Source organism: Hemiscyllium ocellatum, chromosome 3 (genome assembly GCF_020745735.1).
Source record: "Hemiscyllium ocellatum isolate sHemOce1 chromosome 3, sHemOce1.pat.X.cur, whole genome shotgun sequence".
Classification (NCBI taxonomy): Eukaryota; Metazoa; Chordata; class Chondrichthyes; order Orectolobiformes; family Hemiscylliidae; genus Hemiscyllium; species Hemiscyllium ocellatum.
Genome location: NC_083403.1, coordinates 34275219 through 34287929, shown reverse-complemented (window position 1 = coordinate 34287929; position 12711 = coordinate 34275219). Strand labels below are relative to the sequence as shown.

The 12711-nt window shown below is 39.3% G+C and overlaps 1 protein-coding gene across 1 annotated transcript in view; it reads left to right on the top strand.

Moving 5' to 3' along the window:
* LOC132836984 (protein lin-28 homolog B-like) overlaps positions 1 to 12033 on the top strand; it is a 206193-nt gene extending 194160 nt beyond the window's left edge. The window contains exon 4 of the mRNA XM_060856593.1: positions 11658 to 12033. Coding sequence (XP_060712576.1) covers positions 11658 to 12033 — 376 coding nt within the window. The remainder of the gene's footprint in view (positions 1 to 11657) is intronic.
* Positions 12034 to 12711: the final 678 nt, after the last annotated feature.

The window sequence follows — 12711 nt, the reverse complement described above, 5'->3', positions numbered from 1 at the left end:
TATCGCCAAGGGTTCCATGTGTCTTCTGCCAAGATCGGAATGTCTATTCCTCAAAAGAGTGATGTCTGCTGTTACTGTAAAGTTTTGCATTCAAATTGATCTTTGGCAATGAGTTATATTTAGAAAAGCTAAGCACTGAGTGTCTCCTCATCATCATCAGCAGTCCCTCACAGACGAGGATGACTCTCTTCCACTCTCAGGGTGAGTCCATATGTAGCTGTACAGACTGATTTGGCTACCCCAGGCTCTGTTACACTTGGGGCAGAAGGTGGCCGCAACAAGGACTGGGTGGAGCATTGGTGTGACAGCACGCTCCTTTCACTGTTTTCACCCAGCTTCTGCATTTTCCTCGACAGTAAGTCTCGAGGTGTTCAATACCTTCCCAGATGCTCCTCCTCCACTTTGGATGGTCTTGGGGCAGTGATTCCTGGTTGTCTGTGGAAAGGTCACGCTTCCCAAGTGAGGCCTTGAGGGTATCACTGAAGCATCTAGAAGTTTCTAGAACAGAATGACTGATCGAGCCGAATTAGTGTTTCAATGCTATTTATCCGATATCCTAGTCAACCAATTTTGTGCAGCAAAATTCCTTTGGGCTTTTCTCAATTTCCTGCCCTAAAGCAATTTATAATGACCAAACAATCCTGTTATGATGAGAGATTTTACCATCTGGAAGAGGGATCTCATCTCTAACAGTGCAGCACTCCTGCAGTATGGTACTTGCTGGAGCTTCTGATGAACCGGTGCTAACAACTCTTTGTATCGCATTTCCGGGCGTGAGCCAAATCTATGAACCTCTGACAGAAAAAAACACCAGTGTGCTCTTCCCTTCATTCTCAGTGGCTTTGCGCTAATTTCCATCAGAATAATCTCCCAATCATCTCTCACAAATTTAATGGAAGAGCGACTACATTCTAGATAAGTGGCTGTTCTTCTGGCATTTTCATTAGTTTTGCATAACATGGCAACTAAAAACCCTGTGAAAATTGAACCCCAAGTCATTGGCACGTCAATCTGGGATATCTTATTTTCATCTCCTGTAAAAATTCTGAGGACACTTCATGCCTTCACATGCATTTTAGCATCAAGTTCATTCCTGATGAATTGCTAACAAGATACTCATTATGGAACAAAACAACTTGGTAATAGTTTAGCATGTCATTTATATCATTCCTGATGAATTGCTAACAAGATACTCATTATGGAACAAAACAATTTGGTAATAGTTTAGCATTGTCATTTATAAATCTGAAGTGTTGATCCATTTACATGCTTAATTAATTAAGCATTTCTAATATGTCACATTAATAATTTTGAGATTAATAACTTGTGAACTAATTTAAGTTTTTTATATTGTGTACATTGGCATACATTTTGATGTACAAATTCTAATTAATCTTGATGTTACAAGTGGTAGATTGACATTTGAAGTTTGTGAGAATGATCACAATATTTGTTTCCAAACACTCTAACACAAACTCAATCATTTCAACAAACATTGGATCAAAATTTACCATAGCAGACCTCCACTGCAATCAAGGGGAACATTAGAAATACAAATTACAGGATTAGATCTTGCAATGCAATAAACCAATCTATTTTAATAAATTAAAAAGTAGTTATTCTTCAGTTATTAACTCAAAAATGAATACCTCCCATGACTTCACATCCTTCACCATTTTGTCAAAATGTGCCCAATGCACTGTCAGCAACATATTAGGATTACCCACTCATCCCTTTTTGTTAATGAAAACCATCCAAAACAGTGCAACTTTTCATGAGAGTAATCACGATGCCCTTTTAGTTTTACACACTTGTTGGTCAGTTCCTATAATAAATAGCTGAGTATTGTGCACTGATCCTAATTAATCCAAGTTTTAATATTTTTCTCCCTTTCCATACATTTGCTTTCTTTCTAAATATAAGATTTTTTGTAGCCCTGTTAATGCTGAGTTACTTTATCCATCAACTCTTCCATTTCCAGTGGTTAGCACTGCTGCCTCACAGCGCCAGGGGCCCGAGTTCGTTTCCAGCCTCGGGCAATTGTCTGTGTGGAGTTTGCACAGTCTCCCCGTGTCTGCATGGGTTTCCTCTGGGTGCTCCGGTTTCCTCCCATAGTCCAAGAATGTTTTGATGAGGTGCATTGGTCAAGGGTTAATGGTCTGGGTGGTTTGCTCTGCGGGAGGTTGGTGTGGACTTGTTGGGCTGAAGGGCCTGTCTCCATACCGTAGGGATCCTATGATTCCATGATAAAAAGAATTTCTACCCTCTGTAGTATAATTTTTCCAATTTATGTGATTTATATTTGCTATTGATGTGGCTCTGACCACTGTTAATTGTTCAGACCTGAACAAAAAAATGACATTTCCATTGAATCTGGGTACTTTTTCCTGTGGAAGAATTAGAGACACGAACATTGAATTGTTGTTGTAACTTGCACAGCATTAGTTCACTTTGTGCTTATGGTGCACCTCATCTATGAGCTTAACTAGTTGCTTACAAACACTCCACGTGTGCTTTGATGCCCTCAGACATTTCAATGCTGGACAATGCTATTATAATATATATTATTAGAAAGAAAGACACAGATTTATTTTAGTGTTGTTTGTGTCCACTGGACATCTTGAGCTGTCCTTTTGAAAAATTGTTCTTGTTGTAATATTGTAAAAGTGGCAATTTGCAAGCTCCTACATACAACAACGTCACAATGACCAGATAGTTCCATTACCATGAGGTATTTTACATCCATCTGCAAGGGCTGATGCGGCTTTGTAAAAAACTCAACGGAGAATTAGTCCCTCCAGCAGCGCAGCACTCCTGCAGTCTGGCACTTGAATGCATGCATGGAGTTTGGTGCTTGAGCCCTGGCGTGGGACCTGAATTTCGAACCTTGTGAGTCGGAGGCAATTGAGGCAAAGCTAACATTGCAATTTTGAGAGAAACTTCAGAAACTCACTGCACACCTCCACCTATTGGCCAGTGACTGCCACTACATCATTGCAGCAACGGTTGCATTCAAAATATTTACATTGACCTTTTCAAAGTTAAAACTTGGCATTGGAGTGTGACCAGAAGTCCTGATGCTTTGGATAGAAAGTCCAAGAATGCACTGACTTTTAACAATAAACTACTTAACTCCTGTGGTGTTGCATATGAGGACAAGGTTATCAAAGAGTTTGATAAGTAGACAAAGAAAAAATGTGTACACTTTCAGGAGAGGCCAAAACAAGGGGCCATAAATATAATGTAGTGACTAATAAATCCAGTGGAGACCTTGGGAGAAAGCCTTTTAGCTCAGATCAAGCTTAGAACATGGAGCTCACTCTCACAACGAGTGGTTGTGGTAAATAATGTAGATGGTTGAAAGGTAAATAAACTAATGAGGAAGGAAAGGAGATATTTTGGAATTCAGTGAAGAGGTGTTGGAGGCAGTTTTGAAGAGCATAAAAATTATTGTGATAGTATTGGTCTGAACAATTTTTTATATTCAGTTAATACTGTATATATAGTCTCCAAGAATAATCAGGTCAGGGTGCTGTGAATTATTGTACCAGAGTCAACAAAACACTTAATTCTGTTTCCATTTTAGACTTTTAGAAGGTTTCCATTACAAATATAATGGATACAATGCAAGCTGCCTACATAAATTTGCTACACAGAAAAAATGCTTCTCTGAAAGCATTCCGCCCCACCCCCCACCACCACCTTCTCTCATGTACTCTGTTGCTCTATGACTATTAACACAATTTTATAAATATAGACAGGCAAGCATCTTCCAGGACTATGTCATTACTGTTCTGAACCTGCCTCTGGGGAGATGCACAAAAGCAGTCCAAAGACAACTTTTCTTTCTTATAATGTGCTGGTACTCTTACAATTCATATTTATATAATGTTTTTCACGTCCTTATGATATAATCTAGTTATAATTTTACTTTTAAATAATTAAAACTTCAAAAGAAGTAATGGCATTTGACAGTCATCAGTGGATTTTTACAATCTCCTAACTGAGTCCCACTGAAGTGAAAATACCTTGTTTTTGCAATCAATGACTGTTAAGATTAAAAACATTACAACCTGTCCATTTTATGAATGCGTCTTATTGAAGTGTTAACTAAATATGCGACACTAGGAGTAAGGCAGGCAGCATGAGAGTGAGATATACATACCTAAAGTCCACTTTCATAAAGTAGAAAAGTTGAAATTGTTGTTTGAGATTTTGACCTTCAATGCTCTTTTCAGTATGTAAAACCAACATTACATTTTAATGAGATTCAAAAATGGGGTGTAATGGGAATGTATTAATTGTTGTTAAGTGTCAATATTTACGTTGCAGAGCTTAAGCTGAATCACAATTATTATCAAATACAAAATGTACCTCAACATTTTGACTGTTTTCTGATTCAGCTTCTGAAGAAGAGTATCACGAGTTTAGTTTCTCCCCATATCATTTGTACACTTTCAATCCTCACATCTTCAAATACATTTGCTTAGAATTGTAATGCTACAATGGTTCTGGATGCATAGTATTGCTTTGTGTGGTTTTTAATATTATGATGTTAAGTTTGTGCATAATTCAGTGGTTTCATTTTTGTTGTCCACTTTCTATTACATTGCACCCACAATTCCAAGCTGCATTTAGGAAACCAGCAGAATTGTAGATTTAGAGGTAAAGGTCTATAAAGTGTAATTGAGATTTAGATTCACAAAAATGAATAAGAGGGGGCTGGCCTTTCACATTTCCATTGAAGGAAATTCTGTAGCTGAGCCAAGCACTTTTGTAACAGTGCAAACATAGACAAAGCCATGCACTTATGTAACAGGAGGAGGATTGACAAAGCAATAATGATAAAGTATTTGATAGTAGAGCAGAAATCTGTGAGGAAAATAAAGAATTATTTGTTGTCTCCCTGATGCCAGATCAAGGATATCACCAGCAAACGAGGGGAAAGGTCAAATGAAGCTAATGCTCCCTGGATGACTGAGATAGAGAATAAGATGAAGCAGAAAATATGCATACAACAAATAATATTGATTCTATGAACTACAAACTAGTCTGATAACAGCAGTGCTAGGAAGAAAACAGAAATAATTCAGTATAAAATGAAGAGTCACTTGGATAATTGTGGATTCATTCAGGAAAGCCAGAATGGATTGGACAAGTCATACTTAGCCAGCATGTTTGAGTTTTTTGTATTGTAACAGAGGAAAAGAGTTGTTAATGATAAATGTGGTTGATGTGGCATTCAAAGACTTTAAAAAGCATGTAATAGATATAAACAGTAATGTTAATATCCACATCATTTGTCACGTGCATTTGTTTTGCGTCATCATATTTTTAATCTCTTCTGTTATCCAAAGAAATCTGGATTTTCTTGCTCTTTCCCCTCTAATATGAACGTACCTTGACTGCACACAAACTAGATCTTTATCTGTTCATCTTTCCACCTTAAGCTTCCTTCATGATATCCTTGACCCAGGTATCAGAGAGGCAACAAACAGTTCTAGATTTACTTCATAGGTTTCTGTTCTTTGATATTGCTTTCCCAATCTTCATCCTGTTATGTAAGTTCACAAAAGGAGTTTATGCTGGAGTTGTGGGTGTAGAGTAATGTAACGGGTTATGTGTTTGCTGATTTGAGTTTTAGAATCCAGGTTGTGGTATTTTGGAGTGTGGCGTGTCAAAAACCGGCTCAGTCAAAGAGAAGAAATCAATATCAGCCGAAGTGCTGATATTATCAGTAATCAAAATAGTCAGGGCAAGGTAAGACTAATAAGAAGTCCTGACTTGCTTAGAGAGAATCTCTTGGAACAGAAGACTGTGGAGATATCAGACAGGAAGACATCCTACAAGGCATTTGAAGCCATGAGTTTTAAGGAACCCATGTTCAGTCATAACGATGAGTTTGGTAGCAGCTTGTTTTAAGGTCTTAGGGATAGACATTAATTGAAAAGGATAGCATCAAGTGAATGCGCAGAAATGAGACTTGATTTAAGCCATGGGATATACAATGAGCTTTAACATAGGGAAAGGAGATTAGCTTCACCAATAGCGCAAAAGAGTTGAATCTTTTGAGATTTGTATTGAGTTAGTTTCAAATAGCTCTTGTAGAGTGTAATGTTTCTTCCGGTGAACCAACTTTGATGTCCTTTTGATAAAAGTACATTGGCAGCCTCTTATGAATGGGTTCAGCAATTCAGTTCTTTGAAAGAACAGACCATTTTTTTTCAAGAACATTACTTTGAACCTGGTGAATATATGAACAAATATTAGGATTTGTAGCTTTTGTTCCTCTTATCTTTTAATTAGCCTTCATCAAAGTGCCAGAAATAACAGTTTTAGCTCTGTTTAATACATAATTTGGCTTGAATTTCACTCTAATCCAGTGTGGACTTTATATGTTATATGCATTTCAACCATTTCAGTTAAAGGGACCACTGTCATATTTCTCATAGGCTTCAGTGCCATCTAGTGGTAACTAAAATATTTTAGTACTTTTGGTGGAATAAATGATCATAGAATTAAAACAAAATTATTTTATGCTACCTGATTGCAACAATGCATTTGAAAGTCATGGGTTGAATTTTCCACTCCTTGATAGTGCACTAGCAGTGGCAAAAAGGGTAAGAAAATATAGTGAGAGTGAAAATAATCAGCATTTTGATGGCAAGAGAACTTTTTTATTCACTCATGGGGTGTTGGCATCGCTGTCCTTAGTTGGCTGGAGAAAGTGGTTGTGAGTTGCAGTTTGCAGATTTTCACTTTAAACCTTACAAAAAGCACCAATGTTTCTCCGTTGAGAAGCATCTTATTTCCATGCACCTGCATGTTGCTAAAGCCCTAGCTCACCTTATTTATATGTCAATTCCAATTGTTCTTTCCTAAGAAACTAGACGGTTCAAATTCCAGCATTTAAACCAGCCTGGTGGCTGCAGCTCTCCAAATGTCTCTCTAGAAATCGTACAACTGTTCACCACAATAGCCCTACATGTTCCATGGCCACCAGCTTCACTACACCATCATACCAGCTCTGGGACCAACTCTCGCACTCCTTTACTTTACAGCTCAGGGATATGTACAACTTGCATGCTTCTGCCCAGTTACCTTGAATGTGGAGAGACGCTTGCATCTCCTGCATCTGCACAAGATCCATCTTTTAGCTGTCAACTTGCTTCATGAGTGCTCACTCACATTGCACTTACTTGGAGGCTGCCAGCCTCTGTATGCCACTTAGCACTGTGGTTAAACTACTGGTATCTTGAGTTTGATTCATGTTTGAGAGGACTTAATAGCTTCTTGTCAATCTTTCTGAAGCCATGGTTTTTAAATCAGTATATCTGAGACAGCAGGTCATAGGGGACTGACAGCAATCTTCTGAGGATGGGGATAAGGATAAGGATCAGGACACTGTCGGAGGGACTGTCCAAGAGAGCATGACAAAACAATGCTTCATCATGTCTGAGAAGCCAGAAATAGCCTTGTGGAAAACCGCCTCCAGGATCAGTGAGGACTGTCTTTCATTTTGTAACTTTCTGTGAGTTATCTGGGAGGCAGACCACATGTACAAATGTTTACAATCCTTGACCTTCAGTACTGCTGAAAAAATAACTCATTGTCCATCTGATTATGGATATTTTCCAATCACTCTCAGCAAAGGTGTTATGACACACTGCTGGAATGGGTGAGACTTGAAGCGATGTCTCCTGGCTCAAAGGAAAGGACACTACCACTCCCGCATAAGAACCCCCTACGATATTTCTTAACCAACCTGCTCAAGCATGTTATGACACACTGCTGGAGCAACGAGAATTTGAACCAGGCTTTCTGGCCCAGATACAGAGACACTGCCACTGACCATAAGAACCCATCCATCTAATAATACACTTGATGTCTCCACATTACATGTCCCACTGATGGTTAGAGAAAAAGCAGCAGTCAGTGAAACAGTGCAGCTCTTTAAAGCTTACATCGGAAGATCATATCAGGCACCCATGCAGTGAAGTCTCTCACAATAGTCAGAAGGTTAAGAAGAACCTTGAGGAATTGTTTTACAGTTCTTCCATCATCAGACACACAGCAATGCTTGTAGAGCGTATGTGTCGATTGCTAAGTTTGCCTGAAATGTTTAAGTGATCCCCAGGGCAGTTTTGAACCTGCGAGAGGCAGGACTTTGGCCTGGTGAGAATAGCTACATGCTGTACTGTGAGGGAGAGAGGGCATATGAACTGCACCAAGCACTTCTGGGAGCATCCTGACAGGAAGCTTCTAGGGATTGTGTGCATGTGGATCCTCCTCCTTGTTGGTAGCTGCCAGCACCACTGTGTCACTCTTAGAGGAAGGAGCGCCTTGCATGAGATCGAGATCCCTCAACTCTCTCGGCCTGTCATTGACACTGAGCACCAACGGCCACAGCAATGGGGGACAGGGTGGTGTGCATGACCTGAAAACAGTGAGTGCACTGGGTCTGCCGATTCCTGGGAAGTCACCAACCTGTTCATATGCAAACATACTGGAGCCAGCAGGGTACTGATGACAATCCTCCATCCTTTGATCCAGTTTACTGAAGGTCTCAGACAAAGCTGCCTCCTGTTTTTATACTTGTCTGTATGCTCGGTGCAGTCATTGGTGGTGGAGATCATGGGATTGTCATCTGATAGAGACTGAGCAAGTGCCTGATTTCCAACTCTCTTCTTAAGTGCCACCAACTGAAGGCATTCCTTCCTCAACCAACTGCAAAGACATGTCAGTGTTGTATTCATCAAAATGTTCCCCTGAGTCTCATCCAGACAGAGTACTCACGGACGTTGAAGTCTCTGAACTGGTGCAGGGTGCAGCTGCAAGCCTTCCTATCGTATCCTGTGAGGGTTCTGTGTCTTCCTCCTCAGCGGTAAAGGTGGTGCTGAAGGTCTCTGGCTCTGGCCTCATTGCGGTTATTTGTTGGGTGGCTGGTCAAAGGTCAGTGTGCATTCCAATGAGGCTTCTTTAGCCATTTTGTTGTATCTTAAAAACTGCACAAATCTTTTTTTCAAAAATCCCCTTTTTGAATGGTGAAAGTGCTTGGTCAACAATCTAGCAGGTGAAGTATAATGTGGGAGAATGTGAATAGGTTTCCCTTGGCAGGAAGAATAAAGAAAAATCAGTGTATTATTTAACTGAGGCGAGGTTGTAAATTTCTGAGGTATGGCAGGGTTTCATCATATTGGTACATGAATGCGTATCCTTATTCTTTCTCAGGATATGGGCGTGGCTGGTAAGGTCAGAATTATTGCCTGGGCCTAGTTGTCTTGGAGAAGAGCTGCCTTCTTGAATCACTTTGATTCATGTGGTGTAGGTAGACCCACAATACTGCCAGACAGGGAGAGAAGGAATGACAATATACTTCCAGATGAGAACCAAATAGTTAATGTGCAGGCACAGCAAGTAGTTAGAAGTGCAATGACCTGTTGTCATTTACTGTAAGGTGAATGGAATCGTAAAGATAAGATGTGAATGATTCAATTCAAAGAAGTTTCCCTCGACTGAGATTTAGGGTTTTAGGTTCTCTGATAAGGAAAGCTTGGGTAGGCTGGTTTCTGTGTCCATTTGAGTTGCATAGAATTAGCGGTGAGTTTATTTCCACATTTAAGATAATGGGAGAACTTGACAAGGGTGGATGCTGAAAGGAAGTTTCCCGTTGAGGAGAGAGCAGAGCTAAAGGACTGTTTCACATTCAAGATGGATATGAGGTGGATTTATTTTCTCAGAGGGTTGATTTTGGAACTCTCTTCCACAGAGAGCAGTGGAGGCATGATCTTTCAATTATTTAAGGACAGAAATCGATGGCTTTTGACTAACAAATGATGCAAGTGTTATCTGAGGTAGGTGGACTTGAGGAGTTAAGGACACAATCAGCTCAGCTATGATCTTATTGAATGCCAGAGCCAGTTAGAAAGGATGAATAGTCTATTTACTGCTCCTAATCTATATGTTCAAAGGGCACTCTTCAGGTTCACAGTATTGCTGTTCTGCTCACATATGTGTATGGTACTTGGGTGACTGCACCAATTGACATTATCCAATGACACAGAACAGAAACAGTGTGATTAAGTGTGTGGTCCCAACTCTTCAATCTGTATTTTATCCCCAACATAGTTGTTCACTTTCAGCTGCTTACTTTATTTCTTTCACCGAGAACATCAATGCAGCAGTATTTTATAGTCTTATAATTCAGTATCCAGCCTCTGATCTGTTATAAAACACACCTTTACTTGTGCCTCCTTACCCCTCACCAAATTTGCCAAGTCTCACCCACCTCAAAATTATCTTCAAAACTGAACCTCTCCGATAAACATCCACAGTTGTGGCTCATTCAGTGACCATTTAAATCCTTACAAAATACCTTGGAATATTTTATGATGTGAAAGACTCAATGTAAATGTAAATTGTTGAGTCATGCTCACGCTCACATGATTTAAGCTGCGAAAAATCTTAATTTACGCTTTATGGTTCAAATGTTAAGATTATAATTTTATTTGCAAATACATGGTTGTGGTTAGTTTTGCAAATTGTGCATCTCATCAAAAATGTACCCGTATTTACATCCAACTAGAATTAGTCTCCTTGACTTAAGTAGCTCTTTATTTGTAGATTGACTATTCCATAACTCATAACTGTTATATTTGTTGGAAATCTTGCCCAAATTCATCAAGTGACTGTAACTTTACTTGAATTTGTATTATGCCCATTTAAAAAGTAGCTGTAACCATCACTATTTAGAAATTTAGATTGAAGCTAACTGGTTGTCAGAGAACATCAAAACACATAAATCAGATACTATGAAAACTATGAATCTTTATTTGTCCTCTGAAGATATTGTGATGAATCAAACAAAAGTTTCAAGCTCACAAACCACACTGGCAAAATGTGACCCTGCCATTGTTGAATTGAGGTGCCACTGTTGAAAATAAATCTGTGAACTATGAGAACTGCAAAAACAGTAAAGAAATGGAAACTGTGGAAGAAAATGGGTAATATTTTGACCTTTCACCTAGGAAGTGTATGGTGTTAGCTTTAGTCATGGTTGATTTTCAATTTGAATATCTGGGAAGCTCTGAAAGTGGCAGCTCTATAAGGATTTCCTCATAGGTGCTTGTGCTTTACCACTATGTAAGGAGTCATAGTCCACAATGGACCATCTCTTTCCTTTACAAGTCAAATCAGTTATGTATAACTTGAAGGGAACCACTCCACAAGCATGAGGTAAGGTGAGGAACCACCTCACCCAGTGCAAGGACTAAAACTGTGCTCTTGGCTTTACTGTACATCACACTAATTTCTAGTAAACTGGGCTAACTGAATCCCTTCTTATCCACATTCTACCATATATCTTACAATTGTGAACCGAATATTCTCTTCTGAAATGATGAGTGAATGAACTGATGTATGTTGTGACTATGTGAATTTTATCATAACGTAAGTTGCCAATTACATAATTACAGTACTTATAGAAGTCATAATCTGCTGAGTTTCTAATATAAAACTTGTAGTTGTTATTAGAGTGTAAGTTAAATATCTATTTTCCATTTTGTTGTTCAAGTGCTGTCACGCTCCCAATGTAGAAACATCTACCTATGCATCGAAATACAAAAGATTATAATATCTCTCCTTTTATTTCAATGCAGATGCTACAACTGTGGCGGCCTTGATCATCATGCTAAGGAATGTAATCTACCTCCTCAGCCAAAAAAGTGCCATTATTGCCAGAGCATCATGCACATGGTAGCTAACTGCCCCCTCAAAACTGTTCCGACACAGCCCCTCATTTCTCAGGGAAGATACGAAGCAGATCCTCAACCTTCCACTTCTGCGTATGCTGCTTTCCCTAGAGAAACAGGAGGGGTCCAAGGCTACCCAGCTTTGCCTCACTATCAGGAGGGAAAACCAGAGACTGAGCACTCTGGTAAGTCACCCCATGAGGCTTCTTCAAGCAAGTTGTCTGCATCACCTGAAGAATTGAGCAGGAAAGGGCCTTCCATTCAGAAACGGAAAAAAACATAAAACAAGTTGTGCGATCGCTTTTGAGGTTTTTTTTTAGAAAAATAGGATCCCAAACTACCTCATACTTGCAAAAGTACAGGGGACGTAAATACACATACTGCAGCTCCCTTTTTGAGGAAAAAGAAAGACTTGGTGAATCAACAAACTTTGAACTGGTCAATTCACTCCATGGAAAGAATGATTACTGGATTAAGTTCATGCACATCCACTGTGCTCCACTTTTAACTTTATATGCAGAAACTCCAGTGGCACATGTGTTTCAGTATCAATTTACCGTGTTTAATTCCCTTGGCTTTTCTTATCTTTTATGACAAATACTGTTCACAGTCTCTTTGGTATCCTCCTGAAATTGCAAAGCAATACACAACACTACAGTCAACCCAAGAACACCTTTCAGAGACTCCGTTCCATTCAGTGGGCAGCTGAAGCATTGCTGTTTAAGCAAAGTGGTAAACCAAAGGAAATCAACACGTGGATGCTACCAGAGCAGAGGTACCAGAAATCAACAGACATATAATTAATAAAGCATGGCAGTGTCTTTCTTCTGTTGGCAATATTCAACATTGAGATACTAGCCACTACCATGAATATTAGCATAAGGGGAATTGAAGCTTCAGATAATGTGAATGTGTTTGTGTTGCAAGTGCTTTTTGGTTGTTTTTGTTAATTGTGTCTTAA